The 25,639-nt window shown below is 40.5% G+C and overlaps 2 protein-coding genes across 3 annotated transcripts in view; both read right to left on the bottom strand.

Moving 5' to 3' along the window:
- The window catches only part of pigg (phosphatidylinositol glycan anchor biosynthesis class G), an 88,781-nt gene extending 84,579 nt beyond the window's left edge, over nucleotides 1-4,202 (bottom strand). For both annotated transcript variants that reach the window (XM_052615516.1, XM_052615517.1), the window contains exons 1-2: nucleotides 3,847-4,202; nucleotides 2,904-3,109 (exon numbers count right to left, since the gene is read on the bottom strand). In XM_052615516.1, the coding sequence (XP_052471476.1) occupies nucleotides 2,904-3,109; nucleotides 3,847-4,000 (360 nt within the window). In that variant the 5' untranslated portion in view covers nucleotides 4,001-4,202. The remainder of the gene's footprint in view (nucleotides 1-2,903; nucleotides 3,110-3,846) is intronic.
- Nucleotides 4,203-5,192: 990 nt separating this feature from the next.
- The window catches only part of LOC128027698 (sorting nexin-25), a 44,983-nt gene continuing 24,536 nt past the window's right edge, over nucleotides 5,193-25,639 (bottom strand). The window contains exons 8-19 of the mRNA XM_052615515.1: nucleotides 24,069-24,200; nucleotides 16,165-16,440; nucleotides 15,922-16,086; nucleotides 13,322-13,453; nucleotides 11,603-11,749; nucleotides 11,286-11,399; nucleotides 9,964-10,125; nucleotides 8,544-8,661; nucleotides 8,100-8,166; nucleotides 7,839-8,020; nucleotides 6,925-7,025; nucleotides 5,193-5,715 (exon numbers count right to left, since the gene is read on the bottom strand). Of these exons, the coding sequence (XP_052471475.1) occupies nucleotides 5,650-5,715; nucleotides 6,925-7,025; nucleotides 7,839-8,020; nucleotides 8,100-8,166; nucleotides 8,544-8,661; nucleotides 9,964-10,125; nucleotides 11,286-11,399; nucleotides 11,603-11,749; nucleotides 13,322-13,453; nucleotides 15,922-16,086; nucleotides 16,165-16,440; nucleotides 24,069-24,200 (1,662 nt within the window). The 3' untranslated portion in view covers nucleotides 5,193-5,649. The remainder of the gene's footprint in view (nucleotides 5,716-6,924; nucleotides 7,026-7,838; nucleotides 8,021-8,099; nucleotides 8,167-8,543; nucleotides 8,662-9,963; nucleotides 10,126-11,285; nucleotides 11,400-11,602; nucleotides 11,750-13,321; nucleotides 13,454-15,921; nucleotides 16,087-16,164; nucleotides 16,441-24,068; nucleotides 24,201-25,639) is intronic.

The raw sequence follows: 25,639 nt of genomic DNA, 5'->3' as shown, positions 1-25,639 counted from the left end.
TTCCTAGGGCCCTAAAACTGTCATTCTTCCAGTTGTTCAATTGGCTCGTCAAATAATTTAATCAAAGGGAAAGTTCACCAACAAATCACTGATGTCACTCGAATCACAAAAACACTGTGATCAATGTTGGTATAGTAAACTAAATCTAAAGCTAAAATGATTACAAATCACTTTTATTTACAAAAAAAAACGTTAAATACAATAGCTGAAAAACTGAAAGCTTAGGGCGAAAATGAGGACGTTTGAACTAAAATAAAGTTTAAGAACTAAAATGACTAAAACTGAAATAAAAACAAAAAGACAAAAGCATGATAAAATTACAAACTATAGAACGAAAGCTTCAATAATAAAAATAAAAGCTAGAGAGAGAGAGAACTAAAAGAAAAAAGGAGACCTGTCTTCAGAAAACGGAGGCAATATCTCAGCAAAAAAAATCTGCGTATTTACATGAAACTTCCTAAAATGATCAGAGCAGCAACACCGTGTCATTTTTCACAACTATATTATCTTATTATGCTTAAAATGAACCAAGCACTGCCAATTCTAAATATTTTAACATGAAGCATCTATGTTTAAAAATTTCAGGGAGAATACTGGGAAATTATGCTTTAATAAGTACATTTTAGCCCTCCATTGCGTTTGATTTCATTGTAAATTCATTGAAACTCATCACAGAAGCGCTCAGTGACCCAGACTGAGAGTCCCTTCACCAGGATGTCATGACATCAGCAGCGATCTGGCTCATGTCAGTGTGCCAGTACACTTTTATACCTTATTTACCTCCTAAGTGGTGCACATTAGGATATAAAAGGGTGCATATTAGTTCCTTTTGAAAGGGTACTGCCAGAAGGACAGCTTAAAAAAAAAAAAAAAAAAAAAAAATCTGAGTGTCTTATTTTAAAGGCGCTGTATGTAAGATTTTGACTCTACTGAAGCACAAAAATATAACATGTTTGCAGATATTTAAGAAACATGCTAAGTTAACTTACTTGTTTATCTGAAAACAGTGCTACAGTCGTTTGAAAATGTGTGTTCCTGGCCGGAATGCCGGTCTTTGTTTTGGATTGTGAAAAAAAACCCCTCTCCAATATTTTGAATTTGGACTGCAATACCTAGTTCAACCACTCGGTGTCAATCCTACATACTTTTTATAAAAAAAAATGTAATAAATCATTTTAATTAGTTTTTTTTTGTATATGTTCTGTTTATATTTTAATTTAATAAGCTTTTATTATGTGAATTCACGTTTTTGTAATGTTATATTATATATAGTTTTTTATTCAGTTATTTTAGTGCATCAACTTAGAAGAAATGAAAATGACAAATTTTGGCTTAGCAGGTAGCTGAAATATAATACATACACACACACACACATATACATATATATATATATATATATATATATATATATATATATATATATATATATATATATAAAATTACATTTTTTAATAAAAATAAAATTTGACAATATTGTTCAATGCTTTTAGTTTTAGTAAAACTAATAACCCTCACCACCCTCATCACAGACTGACTGGTCTCTTAGCATCAACTCTTTCACCCTTTATACGGTAACATCTTGCTGACCAGTGGGGTAGTCGGGCACATTTGCAAGTAAGTATACACCATATTTTTTTCCCTCGGTAAACCTACTTGTTTTGTTGCTTCATAAGTCTATAATCTACAATAACGTACATGATATTCTCCTTTAATGGTGTCCCATACAGTTGTGTGAACCTCATGATGTGACAGAAGTTTTATAGGACTTATAGGATAGATCAGGACTGCCATCTGCTGGACACTTGGGTTGGGACACAACTCCTACAGTGCATGCTCCAGAAAGGTCTGAAACTGATTAACAGACCTTATTTACTCCTAGCAGATGCAGAATTATAGATTCTGTTTTTTGTCATGAGCGAAAACTAGTGATATTCCTGTACAAATATCACTGATAAACTCTAACATCGCACACATGAATCAATGATTCTGATCAGCATATGGATGGAGCTACGTCCTGAGTTAATAAACAGAACCGAATCCATCAACATACAGTGCTTTCTGTCTATAGCATCCACTTCCAAATACTTCCAGTTCATTGAGAGATGTCAGTCAAAAAATCAGCGTTTTCTTCCTGTGGAAATTCATTCAAAAAGTCGCAAAGCTGAGTCCCACATTATGCATGCAACACTATTATTTTCACCCTATTTAAAATAGCATAATTTTGATATAATGTTTTGAATATACATTTAGTTAATTTGCAGCACAAAAAAACAATATTAAATGTAATATTTAATTAACTGTTTAACAATTATTATTATTACTATTAAATGTCAATTATTATTATTATGAATTATAATTAATTATTTAAATGTATATTATTATATATTTATATTATTAAATATATTTTTGATATTTAGTAGTGTCCCACATTTTACATGCAACACTTGGTTTTCACTCTCTTTAAAATAATGCCATTATTTTGACATGAATTGTTGTATATACGTTTTTATTTTTATTTTGCAGCATTAAAAATACAAATCAAATTTAATATCAGAACATATTTGTATTACATATTCATTAATAATAATACTACTTTTAAATAATTATATTAGAAGATTTTAAATAAAAAACTAATTTTGTTTTTAAATAATGTCAATATTTGAAAAAAAGGTCCAATATACATTCAATTAATTTGTAGCAAATCTTTTTTTTAAACAAATAGCAAATTAATCATTATAATATAGTATTATAATTATTATTTTTATAATTATAAATAAGATTAAATATTTAAATAAATTAGAATGTGTAATATAATTTGCAAAATAGGCAAAGACATCCCATAGGAGGAACCAAAGGCAAAACTGAACTAGGTTGAGAAAGGATTTGATTTGTGTGTAATTCACCTTAATTCTGGGCATGGTGACAGTGGGCGGTCTGGCTTTGGCGATGAAGCTGTGAGAAGAGCCTCTCTCCACCACATGACTGGTGTAGGGCATGAACCTGCGGCCATCAGAGCCGAACACAAAGTCCTCTCTGAGAGCGTCGATCAGGACGATCACCACCCGCTTGAACAAAGGCTCGGGAACTTTGCTGGTGTTTGGCTCACTACCTGCAGGACACACAACAAGAATCTCTGCTGCATGCATGCTATGAACTCTGATCTCAGAATTATAATTAGAGATTTTAAAGAAGGGGGATTTAGCTGCGAGGCTGGAATTAAAACACTGGAATTAAATCCTCAATATTAATCCCCAAGATTTATTCGGATTTGGACATACAGAATAAAACAGACTGAAATATACGAATTAACTGTACACTTTAAACCTTTAGCTATATTTGCCATATTCTTCAAACCACTAGGTTATACCCATTTAATATGATTCCCTATCCATTAATATATTTTAATAAGTACAGGTCGGAATAAATATGTTGTTTAATTTTTACATAATTCTATCTGTTGTGCTGAATGACAATGGAACATTGTTTCGACCATATTTTGATATTTTACTTTCACAAAAATTAATTGAAACATTAGACACTTCACTTGCATTTACTCGTATGCATGTATATGTTTTTCCATGTATTTAAAATCATTTAAAATGAATTACATTTGATAAGACAGCAAAATGGAACATATTTAATGTACAAAATATTATAAATAATTATATTTTAAAAATATAACAAATTTAAAGTATGCGAGAGTATAGAATTATCTTTAAAGAAAATCCTGAAAATGATGAATAATTACTATTAATTAACATATTAATATTTTTTTTTTTTTTTTGCCTTAATACCTCACTCTAAAAGCATCCCCATCAACATAATTAATAACTCTGTGCGTGTTACCCGTCTGTGGCTCTGCAGGAACATGACTCTCTGTGCTCTGGGCTGAAAGGGATGATTTGACAGGAACAGGGAAGAATCCTCGCAGGAAAAGAGCGATGGACACAATCTCACACACGAGACACAGTAAAGCAAACAGTGATGAGCTCAGCTTCATGATGAAGATCAATAACTGTCATCAACAGGACTCATCACACTCATAACAAACACACAAACACCGGCAGATGTCCAGCCTGCAGTCTGATTCTCACTGACCGCGATCAGCAGTCATTTTCAACAGAAACGACGACCAATGAAGCTTCTGCAGGATTAGTGTTTTTAAATTCTCATTTCCGTGTTGTGCAACAAGGGTCACTACGGCAACTCAGAAGGATCGCTCCTCAAAACGTTTCTCGGACTCTTATTTTGTAACCAGAGCCAGAACTCTTATTTTAATTGTTTCATTTATGTTTACATTACATTTAAACGTACTACATACAGTTCTGAAATATCTAAAATTGTATTGTAATTTATATAATAAATAACTATAGAAAATGAAATGTCATGAAGATTTTTTACAGTGCAGTAATTAATGTTAACATGATTAATGATCTTAAAACTGTATTAGTAATTGTTGAAATGAACATTTACTAAGATTTATAAATGCTGCAGACTTATTGTTCAGTGTTAATGTTAGCCAATGTAGTTAAATATTGTTTACAAAAGAAAACTATTTGTAAAGTGTTATCTCATTGTAAAAGCAGTGGCCCACTGAATTAGTTTATATGAAGACCATGAAGTTTACCAGGGCAAGGCTTTTTAGGGCATGAGAACAGCTGCATTCTGGGATTGGTCTGAGGTGGGCTGTATCAGAAACACAGGCTCTGGTGTATTTGGAGAGGTTTGGTGTTGAAGCAGAGCGGTAAATAAATCCCTGAGGCACATCCAGTGGCATACATTCAATTAAAAATACACTTTCACTGATTTAGTAATAAATATGAAAAAAAAAACTTTTTTATAGAATTACTTTTTCAGATTTTTGTCTATGAAATATTTACAGATATAATTACCATTTAGATATTTATTTTAAAGAAGGAAAAAAAAAGAAAAAAAATATATATTTTCTTTTAAATATTTAAAGGTATAGTTTCCCCAACCAGATATAAAGCAAGATATTTTTGAAGAATTAATGTAGAAAACAAAAATAAATAAATCATTTATACTAATAATTTATACTGTATTAACGTTTAATGATATGAAATAAATTAAAACAATTAAAACTGTAAGAAACCGTTTTTAAAGTTTAAGATGTGAATTGCATTTTAATGTATAGATTTAATATTGCATTATAGTAAAGACACGACACATGGCAAATCTTCTTTTGCAATTTATGGCTTATAAATGCTCTAGACTATTTTGGTAAAAATACAATCCTATAATAATAACAATATTATTAATAATAATATCAATATCAACAGAACTTTCACAATAACTGTACATGACATATTGCACGATTAAAAGCTTTCATAGTGCTCACAATAATATGTAGTCTTGATTTCTTCTTTTAACACATGTGTAACACTCGTTCCACTGTTATTCACATTATACAGCAAAACCCCCGAGAGGAAAACGAAAGAGAGAAAGAAAAGCAGAAGATGACAGCTGGCAGTGGATGTGGGCTGTTCCTCCAGAAACACATCGACGGATTAAAACACAAACATATTCATGACGCTCTCTTGATCCAGCACTACAGAGTCAAGTGTTTCAGAAATAAAACAACAGGGCAAAAAAAACACACGGTGAGCCTCTGACGTGATGTGGGGATGTTCAGGCGTGTACAGCCTCCACGCTCAGCTCGGGATAGAGTTCTGTAAGCAGCATCTCCAACCAGATCTAAAGAGAAACAGAGAAGTGTCTATTAGCAACACTCATTAATCATCAATCATTCATCCCACCGCTAGATGGCGCTACATTATCAGCACTTTATAAAACGAGAAAACATCAAAAGGTGCTAATATAAACTCACAATGTGATAGAATACTAGCGAAAAAGTTATAATCTTAACCTTTAACTCCATACCGAAGTCCCAGATAGCCAGACAATGAAAATATAAATATAATTTTTTTAAATAAAAATTATTCGTGTTTGGGATGCTGTGAGCACGGAGACTGTAGTGTATATCGTAAGTTTTAAAGCGTTTAGCTTAAATTATTAATATGTATAAACAGTGCTCATAAACGTGGCACGTTCGCGACGAAAAAATATGTGCAAACTGTAATGAAGCAGAGATCAGTTAGTTCCTCACTTTCCGCGCTGACGCAGAGATCGTTCGCTTGCTTTAGTGAAAGTATAACGTGTCTAGCGTTTTCTACTCGTACATTACACGTCACGCCCTGATGTCACGTGTCGTTACGGGATCTTTAACGGCTTGTTTGTGAAAGCACGCACAATATTCCGGGTAATCATTGGCAGTGTGAAAGTGAAAAATTTATCGACCTGGGTACAATTGCCGGAACACTTTAGCCGTGTATTTGCCGGAATTGCAGTGTGGAAGGGGCCGACCCGACCCCGACCCAGGTTCAAAGCGGGAATCAATCCCGGAACGTGTTTGCTTTCACACAGCAGGCGACCCGGCAATGTTCCGGAAATTTGCCGGGTCCGACGTGCAGTGTGAAAGGGGCTTAACTCTTTTGAAGCAATAACAATTAAAATTAAGCTTAGGGATAAAAATATATTTAAATAATTAAAATAGTCACGCTTTTATTGACGTGTGTATTGGCTCACAGTATATGTTTTAAATAAACATGAATTTAAGTTCAAACGCCTCATGGGATAAAAGAGCTGAGGTACACTGAAGAAAGTTGTTTAAGAGGCAAAGAAAGCTAATCCAATTCAATGAAGATTACATTTCTGAATTATCTACAGAAACAGACATTATTTGGTCAAAAGTACATCCCATCTTCATCTCGTCTTCAAAGGAAGAGTGGAAAATGCTTGAGGGACACTTCGACGGATGGGAAAGTGTGTTCAGTGAAACGAGAGCTGAGATGTAAACAGACTCGAGCCGTGTTGACGGTCAGTCACAGAGCGTCGGTGACTTACGTAGAGAAGATGTCTGTTGGCACTGGTCTCCTGAAGTGCATTGAAGATCCTGATGATCCCGTATCTCGCGTTCTGATGCCCCACGAGATTCTGAAGAGCATCTAAACAACAAAAACAACCATCTTTGCTCTTATTACACAGAATCTGCTTTCTAACCTTCCGAAGAAAGATGAAATCTTCATTAAAAAGCGGTTTTGATGGTTGCTGGTCTCTGTTGGATAAATAATATTAATAATATAATAATAATTGTGTGACAGGAATTACTGTAATTACAAGGTTCCAAAAAAAAAAAAAAAGATACTTATTTAATAAATATATATATATATAAAAGTTTTGCTAGAAACAATTTAATTGGTAGAGGCTTCAATTTTTAAAGGTTAAAAGGTTTCAATTTTTAACTGCTTAACATTTTTGTTTTCAGTGTTTCGTAATAGCCGTAATGTTTTTATTTATAATAGAAGTGTTCATGGTGCATTTTCGTTTTCCTTCAGTGTTGCTATTAAAAAGCTGAAAAAAAAACCATAAATCAAATGAAACAAAACCTTAAAATAAAAATTGCAAATTAAAAACCCTTGAAAAAAAAAATAAAAAAAAATCAAATGAATACCAATTGAAAATGCCTTGGCAACTGACTGAAACCAAATGAGCTGAAGGTCTAAAATGACTTAAACGGAAATAAAAATAAAGCTAAATAGAAATAGCATAAAGTTATTAAAACCCAAACTAAATTTAAAATGAAAACTGAAAATAGAATCACTAATTCAAAATATTATTAAGTGCTTTAATAGTAAAACGATTTATTTATTGTTTTCTCAAATAACACTGTTCAGTATTTCCCGAGAGTATCTGCAGGTGAATTTCTGTTCACAAACATGGTTGACCTGAACACTCATCAGTTTGATATTGCGTCTGACCTGGGATGTTGTCTAGAAGCTTCTGTTGGGCTCTCTCCTTGGTTTCTCTGCGTTCACTCTCCGAGCGGCTTTTGTTATGAGGTGCGAGTTTCCCGTTGGGCCAGAACGTGTCCCGGAATATATTAATGTAGTAAACCAACATCTGCTCACTGAAGATCCAGTTTACAGTGTCTCTGATTTGCCTGCAGAGGACGAGAGACAAAGATCAGCTCAGTGAGCTTGTCTAGCACGTTTCCATTACGTTCCCCCATTAATGCTTACTTGTTTATCGTCCGTCCAAACGTGACCTGAACTAGTGCAATTAGTGTCTTCCGCACCCACTTAAACACTGCAGAAAGAAAAACACACAAGTAACATCAGAAACCTTCTGACTTAACCTTTTTTCTTTTTTCTTTTTTTTTTGCAAGATACTTTTATTTAGCAAAGGATGCATTAAATCGATCAAAAGTGATAGTTAAGACATTTATAACGATGATATCATGCGTCTTTTTTCATATTTTTGCTCAGATAAAGTAACAGTACTTGCATTAGTGTTTCAATTCAGCATTAAAAGTGTTGTGTTTTTCCTGTGGTGTGACTTTAGAAACCAGACAAGCATCAGTCACACTGTCCTGTGCTCAAAGATGTGTTGAGTTTCACACGCTCACAGTCTGACTGCACACATTGCATCACTGCGGCTGACAGGAAGTCATTTGTTGTACTCACTGCCCCTGAGTTCAAAGATCTCTCCGATCAGCATGAAGCAGGGCTCAGCCAGCGCATCCTTCTTCACGTCCGTCTCATCGCCGTAGTCTGAGAGGTCGCTGTCATCCTCACCTTCATCCTAACACACACACACACACACACACAGTCAGATTCATCACATCCGACCTGACATCTGGGCCAAATCTCTTCTGCTTTTTAGGATCGTCATTATTGGTTTGGTGAGTCCAATCAAATGTGCCTTTGAATTTAGTCTTCAATGGATAATTGAAGTGGATCACACACGTTCTTTATTTTATTTAATATAATTTAATGCACTGCAAAAAATAAATAAATAAAAAGTCTTGGTTTTTTAGGACAAATATCTGAACATTCTTACTGTAAATCAAGATAAATTTACATGAGAAGCAAAATAACAGAAGATTACAAGTCGTGTTTCCTGAAAAACGTATCAAAATCAAGTGACTTTAGACTGAAAACAAAAGCTAAATATCTGCCAATAAAATCACCAAAAACTTAAATATTTAGTTTTAAGATTTTTAAGGTACTTTTTTCTTGGTTGAAGGATAAAATCAATAATTCTTTTGATTTAATTTGTAATTTGCTTCTTAAGTGTATGTATCTTGATTTAAGGATTTTCAGATGCTTGTAATAGAAAATAACACAAAATACTATTTTTTTTATTATTATAATTATTACTATTATTATTATTATTATTTTGCAGTATAAGATTTGTCATTCAAAACATTAAAGTGTTAATATTTTGTCTTGTTTGATTTCCAGAAAAAAAACAAAATAATAATTATTATATATATATATACAAACAATCAATAATTAAATTAAATACTGGAAAACAGGGATTTTTTTATGCTATAAGCAAATAGTTTTTTATCATGTTTTGTTACAGAACATAGATAATGTTGCTACTTTTCTTCTCAAGTAAGTGTTTTTTGCTGAAAAACAGCTAGCACAGCTCAAAACTAATTTCATAGTATTTTCACCCATTATATTTTGAAATTGTATTCATTTTTAATATATTATACAAGCATGTATTCAGCAGATGTGTGTGTGTGAGACAAATGTGTACTTAGAAGTGAGCTAAATCTGACAAAACCTTCCTCATTTGTAAGAACAAGATTTTATTTTAATATTTTCACATGCAAGCCTTCTATGAGGGTGATGGCTCATAATTATCTGTAAAAACCAGTTTATTGTCTATTCACATTAAAGGTGTCATGAGTTGAGAAATCAACTATTACTTGAGCTTTTGATTTATAAGAGATCACTGTGCTAAAAGAATATCCTGTAAGTTTCAGAACTGAAAACCTCCCTGCTACTGAAATAAAAGCTTTTATTGACACCAGACCCAGCGAACACCAGATCCTGGAGTGTGCCTATCTATAATGTGTGTGTGTGTGTGTACCTCCTGGTGTGAGAAGAAGTCTCCCGGAAGTCTCTCCAGGAAGGATGCGAGAGAGAAGGAGGATTTCTTCTGGATGTCGATGACCTTCAGGTGCTCTGGTGACGGACTGAGAAACGCGTACAGCGCCTCACTCTGACACATGCGCTCATCTGTCAACACTTTCTACAGAGGAAAAAAACACGTACAAACTAAAACTTCATCAATCTAAAAATACAGTTCTTCAAATCACAGCACTGAATTAAATGAGAGCAGAAATATACAGAAGCACAGATCCAGATGCTTGGCCAAGCATAGACTCCAGCTGTCCATCGGTGACTGATCAGAGGTCAGAGATGTGACGGAGCAGGTGACTCAAACTCAACTGACACGGTCCAAAGCTTTAGCAAGCATGATAATGATGGAAATCACAAACATTTAAACCTTTAGTTAGGGCTAGATGATGACATATGTCTTAAATATATCATATCATCATGGATATTTAATTATAAGGTGTAAAAAAAAAAATTAAATATCCAATAAAGATGAATGGAAAACAAATCCAATCAATAACAGATATAGTGCTGATAAACTGTATCTCTAAAAGCCATTCTTTAGTTTTTAATACTTAAAAGAAAAAATGTGTGGTATAAATGTCCAAAATTTAATTTAATTTTAATTTAATTTAATTTAATTTAATTTAATTTAATTTAATTTAATTTAATTTAATTTAATTTAATTTATTTTATTTTATTTTATTTTATTTTATTTTAATTGTTGCCATTAGTATAATTTGGCATGATCTTTTGATAATTATTAAGCAATGAAGCAATTTTGTTTTCAAATGTAATAAATATAAAAAATAAATAAATAAATTAATTAAAATAAAAACTTGAGATGAAAATGAGACGATTAAGGTCATTAAGTGTTAAAATATAACATATTTTGGCCTTTTTTATGAAAATGTACATTTTGTTCATTTGTTCATGTTTTTGTATATATATAAAAAAAACTTTATAAAAAAATTCATGACTCAAAAATGTATTACAAATTAGAAAACACACAAGTCAAAGGTTATTTGTTTTCACTGGCGCATTCTTTTGTTTGTGACATCACAAAGGAACATTCATCACATAGAGCTCAGCCAGGTTTAAATTGAGACTCTTTTTTATTGAACCCTATGTAGAGACTATTGAATGCTGATTTTAGTGAGCAGTGCTCAGGTTCAGACCCTGCTGAGGTCTTCAATGAAGCTCTAGAGGAGACACATTCATTATTTCAGAACACAAAGTCTACAGGCTTTTATGCTGACAAATCTGGTTATAATGAGACTAGGAAAGACTCACCTGTAAAAACGTGTTAAGTTGGTTTTTGGATTTGTCAAGGAATTTTTGGTCGATGGATTTGAACGGCAGTTTACTGAGTGAGGGAAGCTGGACTTTCTTGAGTGACGGGAAACACTGCAAAAGATAAACGGTGTATAAAAACCAGGCTGTGGTTTGTGTTCTGTCATGCATAATGTGTATCAGAATTAATAATGTACAGCAGCATGGTGTGTCACTACATTTACTGCCACAGCAACACGACGACAGTTCAGTGGTATCTGAAACATGATAAATCACACATCAGAGGTATGGCATCCTACTGTAAATATCAGCTGTACCTCCGTCAGCTTCCTGTGCAGAGCCTGAAACTCGCAGAGCTTCCTGGAGACCGTCCAGCGGTTGTTCTTACAGTCGTCATCGTCGTCTTCAAGAAGGCTCACGGCTACAAAGTAACACGCCATCTGCTCTCCGTTCTCCTCAGAGGCCTACCAGATACACACAAATGCAACAAATTAAGCCTTTGACTCCAAAACTATGGCAAAATAAAACTATTGATGGGGCTTTTCACAACCAGCTGTGTACGAACACAGAACAGCGACGGTTCATTAAAATACACTGATCACTTTACATTATGAAAATATAAAAACACAGGTGAACCGATTAATCACTGTGGCTTTAAGGATGTCGTGACAAACAAATAAAACGCCAGAGACATCAGGCAAATGATGCTACAATATGTGGCGATATGGCAATATGGCGATCACAGAACTATAACAACTGCAAGTAACAGTGAAGTCAGAATAAGTGAAAACACTGTTACTACAGTATGTCACTGTTAAGTAATTTGTGTTTCTGGTCTAATTCTTGTGGTTGCAGTGAACAGCATGTAAACAGGACTCTACCAAAAGTTGCATCACATCCCCTTCTGGATTTTTTTTTTAAATTCAGCATGGGAAAGTTAGCAGGATTTCCAGGATTACCAGATTTACCATCTCATCTTGGTCATGACTCATGACAGAAAAATTAGATATAACTTTACATAGACAAGTTTAGCAAGTGTTTTTCTATCACACTAGGCTCATGCTAATACTTTATTTTATTTTATTTTATATTATATTACTTTTTACTGATGGACAAGATTTTTTTCTTTTTCCCTTTTCCAAAATATTTGTATTCGGTTAACCGAAGGGTTTTTATCGTTAACTAAACTAAACTAATATATATATTTAACTGAAATATAACTTATTTCAGTTAAAATAAAATAAAATAAAGTCTTGAGACTAGTGTGATAGAAAAACTTGTATGAACAAAAATAAAGTTAGTGCTGAAAGTGCTAAATTAGTGCTGGGCAACAGAATATTTTTTTAATCGTGATTAATTGCATTGTTATACACAAAACTAATAATGTTGTAATATTGTACACTATTTTCATTTAAAAGTACTGCTATATGAGCAAAAGTGCAAAAACATTTGTAACCCTGGACAACAAAACCAGTCTTAAGTCGCTGGGGTATATTTGTAGTAATAGCCAAAATTACACTTTATGGGTCAAAATTATCCACTTTTCTTGTATGCCAAATATCAAAACTACATTTTTGGTTAGTAATATGCATTGCTAAGAATTCATTTGGACAACTTCAAAGGTGATTTTCTCAGTATTTTGACGTTTTTGCACTCTCAGATTCCAGATTTTGGTTCCAGATGTATCTCGGCCAAATATTGTCCGATCCTAATAAACCATACATCAATGGAAAGCTGAATTTTTTCCAAAAATTGACACTTAAGACTTAAGTTTTGTGTTCCGGGGTCACATTTGTTTATGATTTATTTACAATTAATGAATGGAACAGACTACCAGGGAACAGAATTACTGAAGCTTTAACAAAACTTTAAATAAAAATGAAAAATATAAAAATGTAAAATAAAAATCTACAGTAAATTAAATACACTAAAATAACAATGGTTAACTGCCATTATGCTACAGATGTTGTTGCTTGAGCTAAACTTGTATGTGCCCAGAATGTTTTCCTGTACAGTATTCAGGAGTCAGGACTGACCTCTGCGGTGCTGATGACGGCTCTCCAGGTGCCCAGGTTCTCACACCAGCAGTCCGTCCGTGAAATGTGCAGCTGGAGGTCGCTGTGCTCCTTCTCCATGGTGCAGATTTCCTCTTTCAGTAGTGACACAATCTAAAAGAAGGGCATTTTCATAAGTTCCAGCACATCAGAAGGAGAAGGAAGAGGCTGCTCTGAAGAAAAATGGAAATGCTGACTCTGAGAAATCTGCCAGCACAGCAATAAATAGACCATTAGAGAACATGATGAGACCAGTTCTTAAGATTGCATTTATTTGATCAAACACAAAGCAACAACAGTAATAATGTAGAATTTAAAATAACTATTTTCTGTTTGAATATATTTTAAATGCAATGCGTTCCTGTGATCAAAGCTGAATTTTCAGCCTCATTACATTATTCCGGTCTTCAGTGTCACATGATCCTTCAGAAATCACTCTAATATGATGATGATTAACTACTGATTCAAGAAACATTTCTGAACATGTCGAAAACAGTTGTGCTGCCTCATATTTTTGTGGAAACCATAAGACATGAGACATTAAAAAAAAAATATATATAATATAATATATATAATATAATATATATATATATATATATATATATATATATATATATATATATATATATATATATATATATTAATAATATATATATATATATATATATATATATATATATATATATATATATATATATATATATATATATATATATATATAAAAATGTCTTCACTGCCCGTTTTGATTCATTTAATGCATTCTTGCTGAATAAAAGTATAGATTTCTTTAAAAAAAATAATAATAATCTTCCTCACCCCAAACTTTTAAACAGCAGTTTATCTATAAGCAGTGTCTAATACAGGTGCATCTCAATAAATTTCAATGTGGTGGAAAAGTTAGTTTATTTCAGTAATTCAACTCAAATTCTGAAACTTGTGTATTAAATAAATTCAATGCACACAGACTGAAGTAGTTTAAGTCTTTGGTTCTTTTAATTGTGATGATTTTGGCTCACATTTAACAAAAACCCACCAATTCATCTCAACAAATTAGAATATGGTGACATGCCAATCAGCTAATCAACTCAAAACACCTGCAAAGGTTTCCTGAGCCTTCAAATGGTCTCTCAGCTTGTTTCACTAGGCTACACAAGCATAGGAAAGACTGATCTGACAGTTGTCCAGAAGACAATCATTGACACCCTTCTCAGGGAGGTTAAGTCAACAGTTAGTTGACTTAACAGAGTTAACAGAGTTAACAGACATTGCCAAAGAAGCTGGCTGTTCACAGAGTGCTGTATCCAAGCATGTTAACAGAGAGTTGAATGGAAGGAAAAAGTGTGGAAGAAAAAATGCACAACCAAACGAGAGAACTGCAGCCTTATGAGGATTGTCCAGCAAAATCGATTCAAGAGTCTGAGTGAACTTCACAAGGAATGGACTGAGGCTGTGGTCAAAACATCGAGAGACACCACACAAAGACGTGTCAAGGAATTTGCTGAACCACAGACAACGTCAGAGGCATCTTACCTGGACTAAAGAGAAGAAGAACAAGACTGTTGCCCAGTGGTCCAAAGTCCTCTTTTCAGATGAGAGCAAGTTTTGTATTTCATTTGGAAACCAAGGTCCTATAATCTGGAGGAAAGGTGGAAAAGCTCATAGCCCAAGTTGCTTGAAGTCCAGTGTTAAGTTTCCACAGTCTGTGATGATTTGGGGTGCAATGTCATCTGCTGGTGTCGGTCCATTGTGTTTTTTGAAAACCAAAGTCAGTGCACCAGTTTACCATTACATTTTGGAGCACTTCATGCTTCCTTCTGCTGAAAAGCTTTTTGAAGATGCTGATTTCATTTTCCGGCAGGATTTTGCACATGCCCACAATGCCAGAAGCACCAAAAATTGGTTAAATGGCCATGATGTTGGTGTGCTTGACTGGCCAGCAAACTCACCAGACCTGAACCCCAGAGAGAATCATTGGGGTATTGTCAAGAGGAAAATGGGAAACGAGACCAAACAATGCAGATGAGCTGAAGGCCACTGTCAAAGAAACCTGGGCTTCCAGACCACCTCAGCAGTGCCACAAACTGATCACCTCCATGCCACGCCGAATTGAGGCAGTAATTAAAGCAAACAGAGCCCATACCAAGTATTGAGTACATGTACAGTACATGAACATCCAGAAGGCCAACAATTCACTAAAAAAAATTTTTCTTCTTTTTTTTCATCGATGAAGTATTTTAATATGTTGAGAACAAAAGTTGAATTATTGAAATAAATGAACTTTTCCATGACATTCTAATTTATTGAGATGCACCTGTACAGCAGAAAATAAAACTCCTAAAATCAATGCATTCTAATTCAAAAAGAACAAAACCGCAAACAAGTTCAGACATCACTTATCAGTGTTGCTTCATCTACACCAGTAATATGTGGTTTTCAAAAGGAAGTTCACACCAATATTTTCATCATGGCTGGCATGGCCGTTTATATTCAGACCGCAGTGACCGCAGGCTCACACAGTGACAGAACTCAGAAGTCAGTACTACGATTATTTCACATTACTGGGGCTATAATTCTGGATGTACCTTTTTGTCAGGTCGCGGTGCATTCTGGATAGAGCCCAAGGCATGCCGTTTGTACTCCAGTCTCTCGTACAGCTGGTGTAGTTTGGTGGCGGCGTAACTGGCCTGTTTGTTGATGCCTTTGCTGCCCTCATCCAGGGCCACATCCCCTCCTTCCATCACCGGACCCTAAACACACAGAAATGCAAGAGGAGTGTCACAGAAAATGGCGATGGAGTCTTTGGATTCATGTTGTGTTAAACTCACTGCGTCGTCTTTCTCCTCGCTGCTGGACTGTGAGCTGCTCCTTTGCTCGTCTCGTTTAATGAGCCGCTCGTACAGGTCGCTCACCAGGAAGGATGGGTAATAGCGCTCCTTCATGGTCTCGTACACGTCTCCCTGGATCCTGAGGAACACGTCTGTACCCTTGTTCCCCACCAGCGTCTGCTGGATCTCTTTATAAAGAGCCTTCTCCACCGGGATCTCCCTGCTCTCCACAAAGAAGTTCTGGTAGATCTCTCCCACCAGCTGCGGCACTTCATTCTGCACAGAGGAAGAGGAAGAAGCTCAATGAGGGCATTTCTCTGAAATTCAAGATCACAGTTATTTCATTCATTTCTTTAAAGCTGCAGTAGGTAACGTTTGTAAAAATATATTTTTTTACATATTTATTAAACCTGTCATTATGTCCTGACAGTAGAATATGAGACAGATAATCTGTGAACAAATCAAGCTCCTCTGGCTCCTCCCAGTGGTCCTATTGCCATTTGCAGGAATTCATCAGCTCCCGGTAAGAAACAACCAATCAGAGCTGTGGTCCGAAACTTTGTTTGTGTTCAAAATGTAGAAAAATGTATATAATAAGCGAGTACACCATGAATCCATTTTCCAAACCGTGTTTTGAGCTTGTCCTGAATCACTAGGGTGCACCTATAATAAGTGTTTATATTCGGACTATTTTAGATTGCTTCAGGGTACCGCGGCGGAGTAACCCAGTACCTTTGTGATTCTTCATAGACATAAACAGAGAGAAGTAGTTCCGGCTACAATGTTCTTCCACAAGACGCAAGCAGTTCTGTTTATTAACCGCTAGAGCATCAAAAGTTCCCTACCGCAGCGATTGATTAAATAACAAAAATAATAATACAATAAAACTATACATTTAGCATCGATAGCAAAACATTTGACATAAAAATACTGTTTTATGTTTTTTCGTAATTCCTATCATTTTCAATAATGAGTTTTAATAAAATAATTGTTTATATACAGTACTGTGCAAAAGTCTTAGGCCACTGGTTTCATTTTTACCAACAACAAAAAGGTTTTAAACCAGTTATTTCTATCTTTTGAAGAAACAGGAAAAAAAATCCGGAAGAACACTGGTTCTTCACTGGTAATGTCTGAACCAACAAGCAATAAAACATAAGGCTAATCTTAAGCGTTTGGTTTGGTTTCATGATGAACAGATGCTAACTGTTAATAAGATATGACAACAACATTAAACAGATTACTGCAAATCTGCCGTTGCATAGAAATGTACCAAATGTACCCCCTCAAACATTTATCAGCTGACAGCTTCATAAATAGCCTTGTTTTTATTCAATATTCAATACACAGCACCAGGGGTTTTCAGCCTTTCAGGACATGCACGCCCCTCAGATTTGTCCAATTTCAATTTTCTAATTTTGATTGTACTGTAGTATCACAGAACGTCTCGGTTACGTACGTAACCCTCGTTCCCTGATGGAGGGAACGGAGACGTTATGTCGACCGACAAATGGGGTCTCACTTGGGAGGCCAATCATCTCTGATTTTAAGAGAAAACGCCAATGAAATTGGCAAGTGGATTAACACACCTGAGCCACTCCCCGTGCCAGCGGGTATAAATAGGGCGACAGGTGCATCCACTCATTAGGTTTTACGCTGAGGAGCCGAGAACGTGTCCCGGCAACAGCGAATGGTTCAAGGTTGTGGCATGGGGACATAACGTCTCCGTTCCCTCCATCAGGGAACGAGGGTTACGTACGTAACCGAGACGTTCCCTATCTGTCGGTCACTACGAGTTATGTCGACCGACAAATGGGGTCCTATGGAAAACGCCATAACCTGAACCTCGTCACAACCCTGAGGCGCTGCAATTGTTGACAAGCCTTGGCGTGCCACAAAAGCTACGCTTAAGGTCGTAACCTTCCCAAAGCCCCAGCGCAAATTCACTGACCTTGGTACCGAAGGGGCCAAAGGGTGAGTACATCGCTGCTGGAGAAGGCCATGCTGCTGTTCCGCCCACATAAAGTAAATGGAAGGGATTTCAACCTTCAGTGAAAGATTGCTTCAAATCTTCCCTATTTGTTCTTTCAGCTGGCAAGACAATGGGGAAGCGAGCCTTTAGGAAAGGTCGCTACGGAGACCACATCCTACCCGTAGGGAGGTGACATGTGAATATACCGATATGGACTGACCCAGGGGGCAGTACTACATATGGAAAGGGTCTCTGAGGCAGGTCCTACCTTGGAGTAGGGATGGAACGGCTGCCAGAAGAGACTGACAGAGCGATCTGTCAAGGGAAGACACGGGTTTGCCAAGAGGGAAACCTTACCGTGGAAGAATACACATATGGGATTACCCGTAGGGAACCCAGCCATATGGACACCTAGCCCAGTACAGGGGCTGACCGGCTCCGGGCATGCTAACGCCAGTACTGGGCCTGGCGACAGACTGCTCCGCCAAGTCTGACGCCGAGGGTGCTGGAGGATGCTCGACCAGGGTACGCCAACCGGGGAACTCTACTGGGAGAAGAAGGCGCTCACATCCCCGTGTTAGGGGAAATGGCGCAGCAAGCGAGACACCCAGCCAGCCCTTCCCGCCAATTACCTGTTACCCAACACACGGGAGGAAACTGGCTCTACACGGAGGTTGTAAAACCTCGCAAAGGTGTTAGGTGTCGCCCAGCCCGCAGCTCGACAAATGTCTGCCAGAGAGGCGCCGTGCGCCAAAGCATAGGAGGAGGCCACACTCCGTGTGGAGTGGGCCCTCACCCCCAGGGGGCACGGCTCGCCTTGGGAATGGTAAGCCAAGGCGATGGCGTCCACTATCCAGTGGGCCAACCTCTGCTTAGAGACAGCCTTCCCCTTCTGCTGACCTCCAAAGCAGACCAGGAGCTGCTCAGAGCTTCTGAAGCTCTGGGTGCGGTCCACGTATATGCGAAGCGCTCTTACGGGACACAGCAACGACAAGGCTGGATCTGCCTCCTCCAGGGGCAGCGCTTGCAGGTTCACCACCTGGTCTCGGAAGGGAGTGGTGGGAACCTTGGGCACGTATCCAGGCCGGGGTCTCAGGACAACGTGAGAGTAGGCCGGCCCGAACACAAGGCACTCTTCACTTACCGAAAATGCTTGGAGGTCCCCGACCCTCTTGATGGAAGTGAGCGCGATCAGGAGCGCTGTCTTGAGAGACAGGAACTTCAGCTCAACCGAATCCAGCGGCTCAAAGGGACCCCTCTGAAGTCCCGCCAGGGCAATAGAGAGGTCCCAGGAGGGAATCAGGGGTGTCCTAGGAGGACGTAACCTTCTGGCACCCCTCAGGAACCTAACGATCAGGTCATGCCTCCCCAGGGACCGGCCGTCCACTGCATCGTGATGTGCTGCAATGGCAGCCACATACACCTTCAGGGTGGAGGGTGACAGCCCACGCTCCAGCCTACCTTGCAGGAAAGAAAGCACGACTCTGACCGGGCATCTCCGGGGGTCTTCCCGGTGAGAAGAACACCAATTCGTGAACAGGCTCCACTTCAGAGCATAGGCCTGCCTCGTAGAAGGGGCTCTAGCCTGAGTGATAGTGTCTACCACCGCTGGGGGCAGATCACTTAGGTCTGCCGCGTCCCGTCTAGAAGCCACACGTGGAGGTTCCAGAGATCTGGGCGCGGGTGCCAAATGGTGCCAAGCCCCTGAGAGAGAAGGTCTCTCCTCAGGGGGATGCGCCAGGGAGGGGCTGTCACGAGGAGCATGAGTTCCGAAAACCAGGTCCGGGTGGGCCAGTAAGGCGCAACCAACAGGACCTGTTCCTCGTCCTCCCTGACCTTGCACAGTGTCTGTGCGAGCAGGCTCACTGGGGGAACGCATACTTGCGTAAAGCCAGAGGCCAGCTGTGTGCCAGTGCATCTGTGCCCAGGGGGGCCTGGGACAGGGAATAGTACAGCTGGCAGTGGGAGGACTCGTGGGAAGCAAACAGGTCTACCTGGGCTTCCCCGAATCGACTCCAGATCAGCTGGACCGTCTGGGGATGGAGTCGCCATTCCCCGGGGAAAGTGAGCTGTCGTGAGAGCACGCTGGCTGCACGATTGAGCTCCCCCGGGATGTGGACAGCACGCAGCGACTTGAGCCACGTCTGACTCCAGAGGAGGAGATGACGGGCGAGTTGAGACATGCGACGTGATCGTAAACCACCCTGTCGGTTGATGTACGAACAGCCGCAGTGTTGTCCGTGCGGACCAACACGTGCTAGTCCAGCACTAGCGGACGAAACCGTCGCAAAGCTAGATGCACTGCCAGCAACTCCAGGCAGTTGATGTGCCACAGCAGTCGAGGTCCTGTCCAGGACCCTGAAGCTGCCTGCCCGTTGCATGTCGCGCCCCAGCCCGAGTTGGAGGCATCTGTTGTGACAACAACGTGCCGGGACACTTGTTCTAAGGGCACGCCGGCCCGTAGAAAAGCAAGGTCCGACCAAGGACTGAATAGGCGGCGACACATCAGTGTGATGGTGACACGATGTGTACCGCGGCGCCATGCCCATCTCGGGACTCGGGAGTGTAACTAGTGCTGAAGTGGTCTCATATGAAGCAACCCGAGCGGCGGGACTGCGGCTGCGGATGCCATATGCCCCAGGAGCCTCTGAAAGTGTTTCAGCGGTACCACTGTCCTGCCTCTGAAGGAACTCAGGCAGTTCAGCACTGAGTGGGCACGCTCGCTGGTGAGACGTGCCATTATACTCACCGAGTCTAACTCCATACCGAGATAAGAGATTCTCTGCACAGGGGAGAGCTTGCTCTTCTCCCGGTTGACCTGAAGCCCCAACTGACTGAGGTGCCGAAGCACGAAGTCCCTGTGATCGCACAGCTCTTCTCGGGACCGGGCCATAATGAGCCAGTCGTCGAGATAGTTGAGGATCCTGATGCCCACTTCCCAAAGTGGGGCAAGGGCGCCCTCCGCGACCTTCATGAAGACACGGGGGGACAGGGAGAGCCCGAAGGGGAGGACCTTGTACTGCCATGCCTGACCCTCGGAAGCAAAGCGCAGGAACGGTCTGTGACGAGGGAGGATAGAGACATGAAAGTACGCGTCTTTCAGGTCGATCGCTGCAAACCAGTCCTGGGGCTGGACGCATTTGATAACGCGTTTCTGCGTCAACATCCTGAACGGGAGCTTGTGTAGGGCCCGATTCAAGACTCGCAGAACCAGGATAGGTCGAAGGCCACCGCTTTTCTTGGGCACGATGAAGTAAGGGCAGTAAAGCCCCGTCCTCATCTCGGCTGGAGGGACCGGCTTGATTGCATCCCTCGCCAGGAGGACAGCAATCTCCTCGCGCAAGACAGGGGCGTCCTGGACTGCCACCGAAGTCTCGAGCATGCCATTGAACTTGGGGGGGGTCGCCGGGCGAACTGAATCGCATAGCCGAGTCGAACCGTCCGGATGAGCCAGCGTGACGGGTTGGGCAGCGCAAGCCACGCTCCCAGATACCGTACAAGTGGCACCAAAGGGACAGTCGACATACCCGCAGTGGTGCAGCGATGGGGAGTCGTGCCGGAAGGCCCAGAAGGCACTGCGTCCTGGGTCATCGCAACCACACTCCCCGTGTTCCCGGAGGAACTGGCCAGAGACGCGTGGAGAGGCGTTGCGTCTCCGAACCGCGACCTCTTGGCCGCTGGCGAAAGGGGGCGTCGTGGGTGAGAATGAGGAAGCTGTGCGTCGCTCATTGTCAGCCCACAAGCCTTGCAACTCGGAGGAAGGAGAAATTGCTCTTCCAATGAAAATGTGGGTGCCACTGGCCGTTCGACCAGCGGCGGAACAGAACCAGAAGATTCTCCACCCGGCCCTCCTCCGGGGGAGGGAGTGGCGCTCTCTCCGCCATCTCCTGAAGAGCAGTTCTCCGCATCTCCGAGTTGCCCGTGTCAGGGCCGCTTAGTCGACTTCCTCGAGGACTTTGCAGCCGGGAGTGACACGGCGGGCGCCGCTCTCCTGCGCGGGGCTCGACGCGCCGGCCTCGAAGAACTCTCAGCACGGGGCGGAGCTGGTGTGGAGGACGCAGGGGGGCGCCCTCGGCGACGAGCAGGCTGAGGCACTGCCTGCGACGGAATGGTGGCAACCAGAGGATCACGTCGTGGCAAGATGTGCTGTATGGCCTCAGTCTGCTGTTGTTCTGTCAGGAACTACTGGGCACAGCCCCTGACAGCGTCGCCACACAGGACAGCCTGGGACATGGGAGCATCGAGAAAATGCACTTTGTCAATGTCTCTCATACAGACCAGGCTGAACCTGAAACGGCACTACTGGACCACCAGAGTGGACATCGCTTACCCGAGGGACTGCGTTGTGACTTCCGTCACCCAGAAGGGGGAGGTCAGTCGCCATGCGCAGCTCCTGCATCAACCTCGGGTTGGATCTACCCTCGTGCATTTGTTAAAGCCTTGGCTTGTTGGGTTTGCAGGATAGCCATGGCATGCAAAGCAGAGACAGCTTGGCCCGCAGCACTGTAAGCCTTGGTAGCGAGCGCGGCCGACAGCTTACAGGCCTTGGGTGAGGGGCGCGGACTATCCCTCCCAGTGGCGGCGTTTTGCGGACACAAGTGCACCGCAATCGCACTCTCCTGCTGGGGAATGTCAACACACCCCTAGCTGCCTCGCCATCGAGGGTAGTGAGGACGGAGGAACGAAATGAGCTGCTTCCGGCCGTAAAAGGGGCCATCCACGACTACATCACTTCCCCATGCACATCCGGGAAGAAAGGAACCAGAGTAAAACGCGGTTGTGAGTCGCGCTCCACACCGAGAACCAATCAAACAGCCATGAGCACTCAGGGCTGGCGGTGCATTCACCTCCATCCTGATGCTCACAGCTGCCCGGGCAAGCACGGCTGTCGACTCTGGGTCCAATTCGGCAGTGGCGACAACACCCGAGGGGGGCAGCCCCGCCGAATCTTCATCCACAGAGGTCGATAACCCATCCCCCGATGCTGCAATCGACATCTGATCTCCGGCGGCAAACTGAATGACCCGCTGGGACTGCCATAAGACAGCCCAGCAAAATCACCCAGCAGCTGCACAGGACAAACACTGCGGAAGGGGTAAGAGGTCCGTGGGGCGTGGCCCGGCGGAGAAGCTCTCACGGTCACCTTCAAATCTCCCAGAGCACTAGCCGGCGGTCCTCTGCTCGAGACAGAGAAACCAGAACGGGTAGTGACAGAGGGGTCTGCTCCCTTCCCTTTAAGAAAGGGGAGACGCGATCACAGCGTTGCCATGGTCACACACGCAGTGCGTGCATGAACCATCCACGAACGCGCCTTCAGCGTGCTGAATGCCCAGACACGGAAGAGAGCAAACGTGGCCGTTGTCAGAGAACAGGAAACGACCGCATCCAGAAGGACGCGGACGAAACGGCGTCTTGAAAAAGACGCGAATCGTCCGCGATTTGCTCTTTTAGGAAATCTGCTCTCTTAGTTGAAGCGCCCAGGGGAATCGCTGAAAGGGACACCGCTGTTTGCGCCGTACCGCCAACCAGAACAGCTTCCCGACACAGCAGATGAATGGCTTTGTGGAGTATAACGGCTTTCATACAACCACTCGGCTCCGAAGCAAAAATCTAATGAGTGGATGCACCTGTCGCCCTATTTATACCCGCTGGCACGGGGAGTGGCTCAGGTGTGTTAATCCACTTGCCAATTTCATTGGCGTTTTCTCTTAAAATCAGAGATGATTGGCCTCCCAAGTGAGACCCCATTTGTCGGTCGACATAACTCGTAGTGACCGACAGATAGGGAACTCACTTCTCCACCATGAATAAATAGCCATGCAAATTTTAACAGACGTCCCCATGAGAAAGACTTATTGTCTGAATTGGACTAATGCCTCTTTGACTCGTCTGCTGACAGAGCTTCAGCTCAAGGTCTTGGCGTTCTGCTGACCTTGTTGGCGCTCTTGAGCATCTCCACCAGCTCCCAAAAGCTAATCAGAGCCCTCTTATCCACGCGCTCCATGTAGACACGGAAATGCCCGCGGTACACTGCATTTGACATGATCTCCTCAAACTGAAGTATCTGTGAGAGAACAAGAAACAAATGAAGCAGACGGCGTTGTTATTAAAAACACTTCAAAACATGACACTGTAGAGGAAGTGGCATTTAATCTAAAGAAGGCTGGGTAATTTATCACCGACGCCAGCTGAAGAGGATGTTTCAGCTCACCTTTAAAAGGGATTCTACACTCCACATTTTTTCCCTTGTTAGTCAAGGTTTCTCTTCATTTTTGCTATTGTACCATTAAGTGAATGCATTGTAAATGTTGGCTAACCTCCACCCTAGTTGCAAAATTCACACCAAAGTAGCTGAAATCATTCTAATATGCTTATCTGCTGCTCAACAAACATTTCTTATTATTATCAGTTGTGCTGCTTCATATTTTTGTTGTTTTTTTAGATACTTTGATGAATAGAAAGCAAAAAAAATAGCATTTAATAGCAATTAATAAATGTCTTCACTCACTTATTTAGTTTAATTGTTTTAGTTAAAGTTGTAGTATTTTTTGTATACGTTAAAAATATGTCTATATAGTTTTTGGTTTATTTTAGTACATAGTTAAATAGAAAAATAATATAATATATCTAGCAAGTTAACATTTCCAGAAGAATGTTAAGAAACACAAACTCACAGTATGTTCAGAGGAAGAGTTTGCATCCTGAGCGGCTGAGATGGAGATGCGCTCCACGTTTACATATGATGACAACACAATACGCGTCAGACTTTATTTGCGTTCCCAAATGAAACCCAAACAAACAGCACATGCAATAAAAGACTGAATAATATAATGCTAGCACTATCAAAGGTTTTACCACAAACACAACTTTATTATAATATCACGAGACTGCTTTTCACTTGAAGAAGTAATATCAGCTCAAGGGTTTTCCAGGACCTTGCACGAACCCTGTCTGAGTCCACACTTTCGTGACATAAATTTTTGAAGGTATTTTTGGTGCAAAACAACTGAGCGTCTGTGACAGTGGAATTTGTAGTTGTAAAAAATAGCTACACGTGTGTACCAGTAAATTTAAAGTCACAGACAAAAGTTGCAAACTTGCAGATTTTTTTTCTCTTTCACAAACATAAACACAATAGCTATACCTTCTCAGATCCTTCACTGCAGGTGCATGAATGATATTCTACAAATCACAAATCAAGAAACTCGTGCTCTAACATGCTTTGCTACTATTGCTGCAGTGAATATGGTGCAAAACACATTCACACACCTGCATAAAAAAAGTGAAAGTGAAAGTGAAAGTGACGTGACATAAGCCAAGTATGGTGACCCACTAGATGCCCACTAGCTCTTCTGATTGGACAAAACTCTCTGATCTCTGATCAGTGGCCACCGTTTCCTCTGCAGATGCACAAATCACTTTTGCACCATTTGTCACACATATATATAGTGTGAAAGGGAGAGCACGCAAAACTTTTCATTTGCACGTGAAAAGCATCTTTGA

This window comes from Carassius gibelio, chromosome A14, assembly GCF_023724105.1.
Source record: "Carassius gibelio isolate Cgi1373 ecotype wild population from Czech Republic chromosome A14, carGib1.2-hapl.c, whole genome shotgun sequence".
Lineage (NCBI taxonomy): Eukaryota > Metazoa > Chordata > Actinopteri > Cypriniformes > Cyprinidae > Carassius > Carassius gibelio.
Note: the sequence above shows the minus strand (reverse complement) of the source record. Positions and strands in the feature narration are given on the sequence as shown.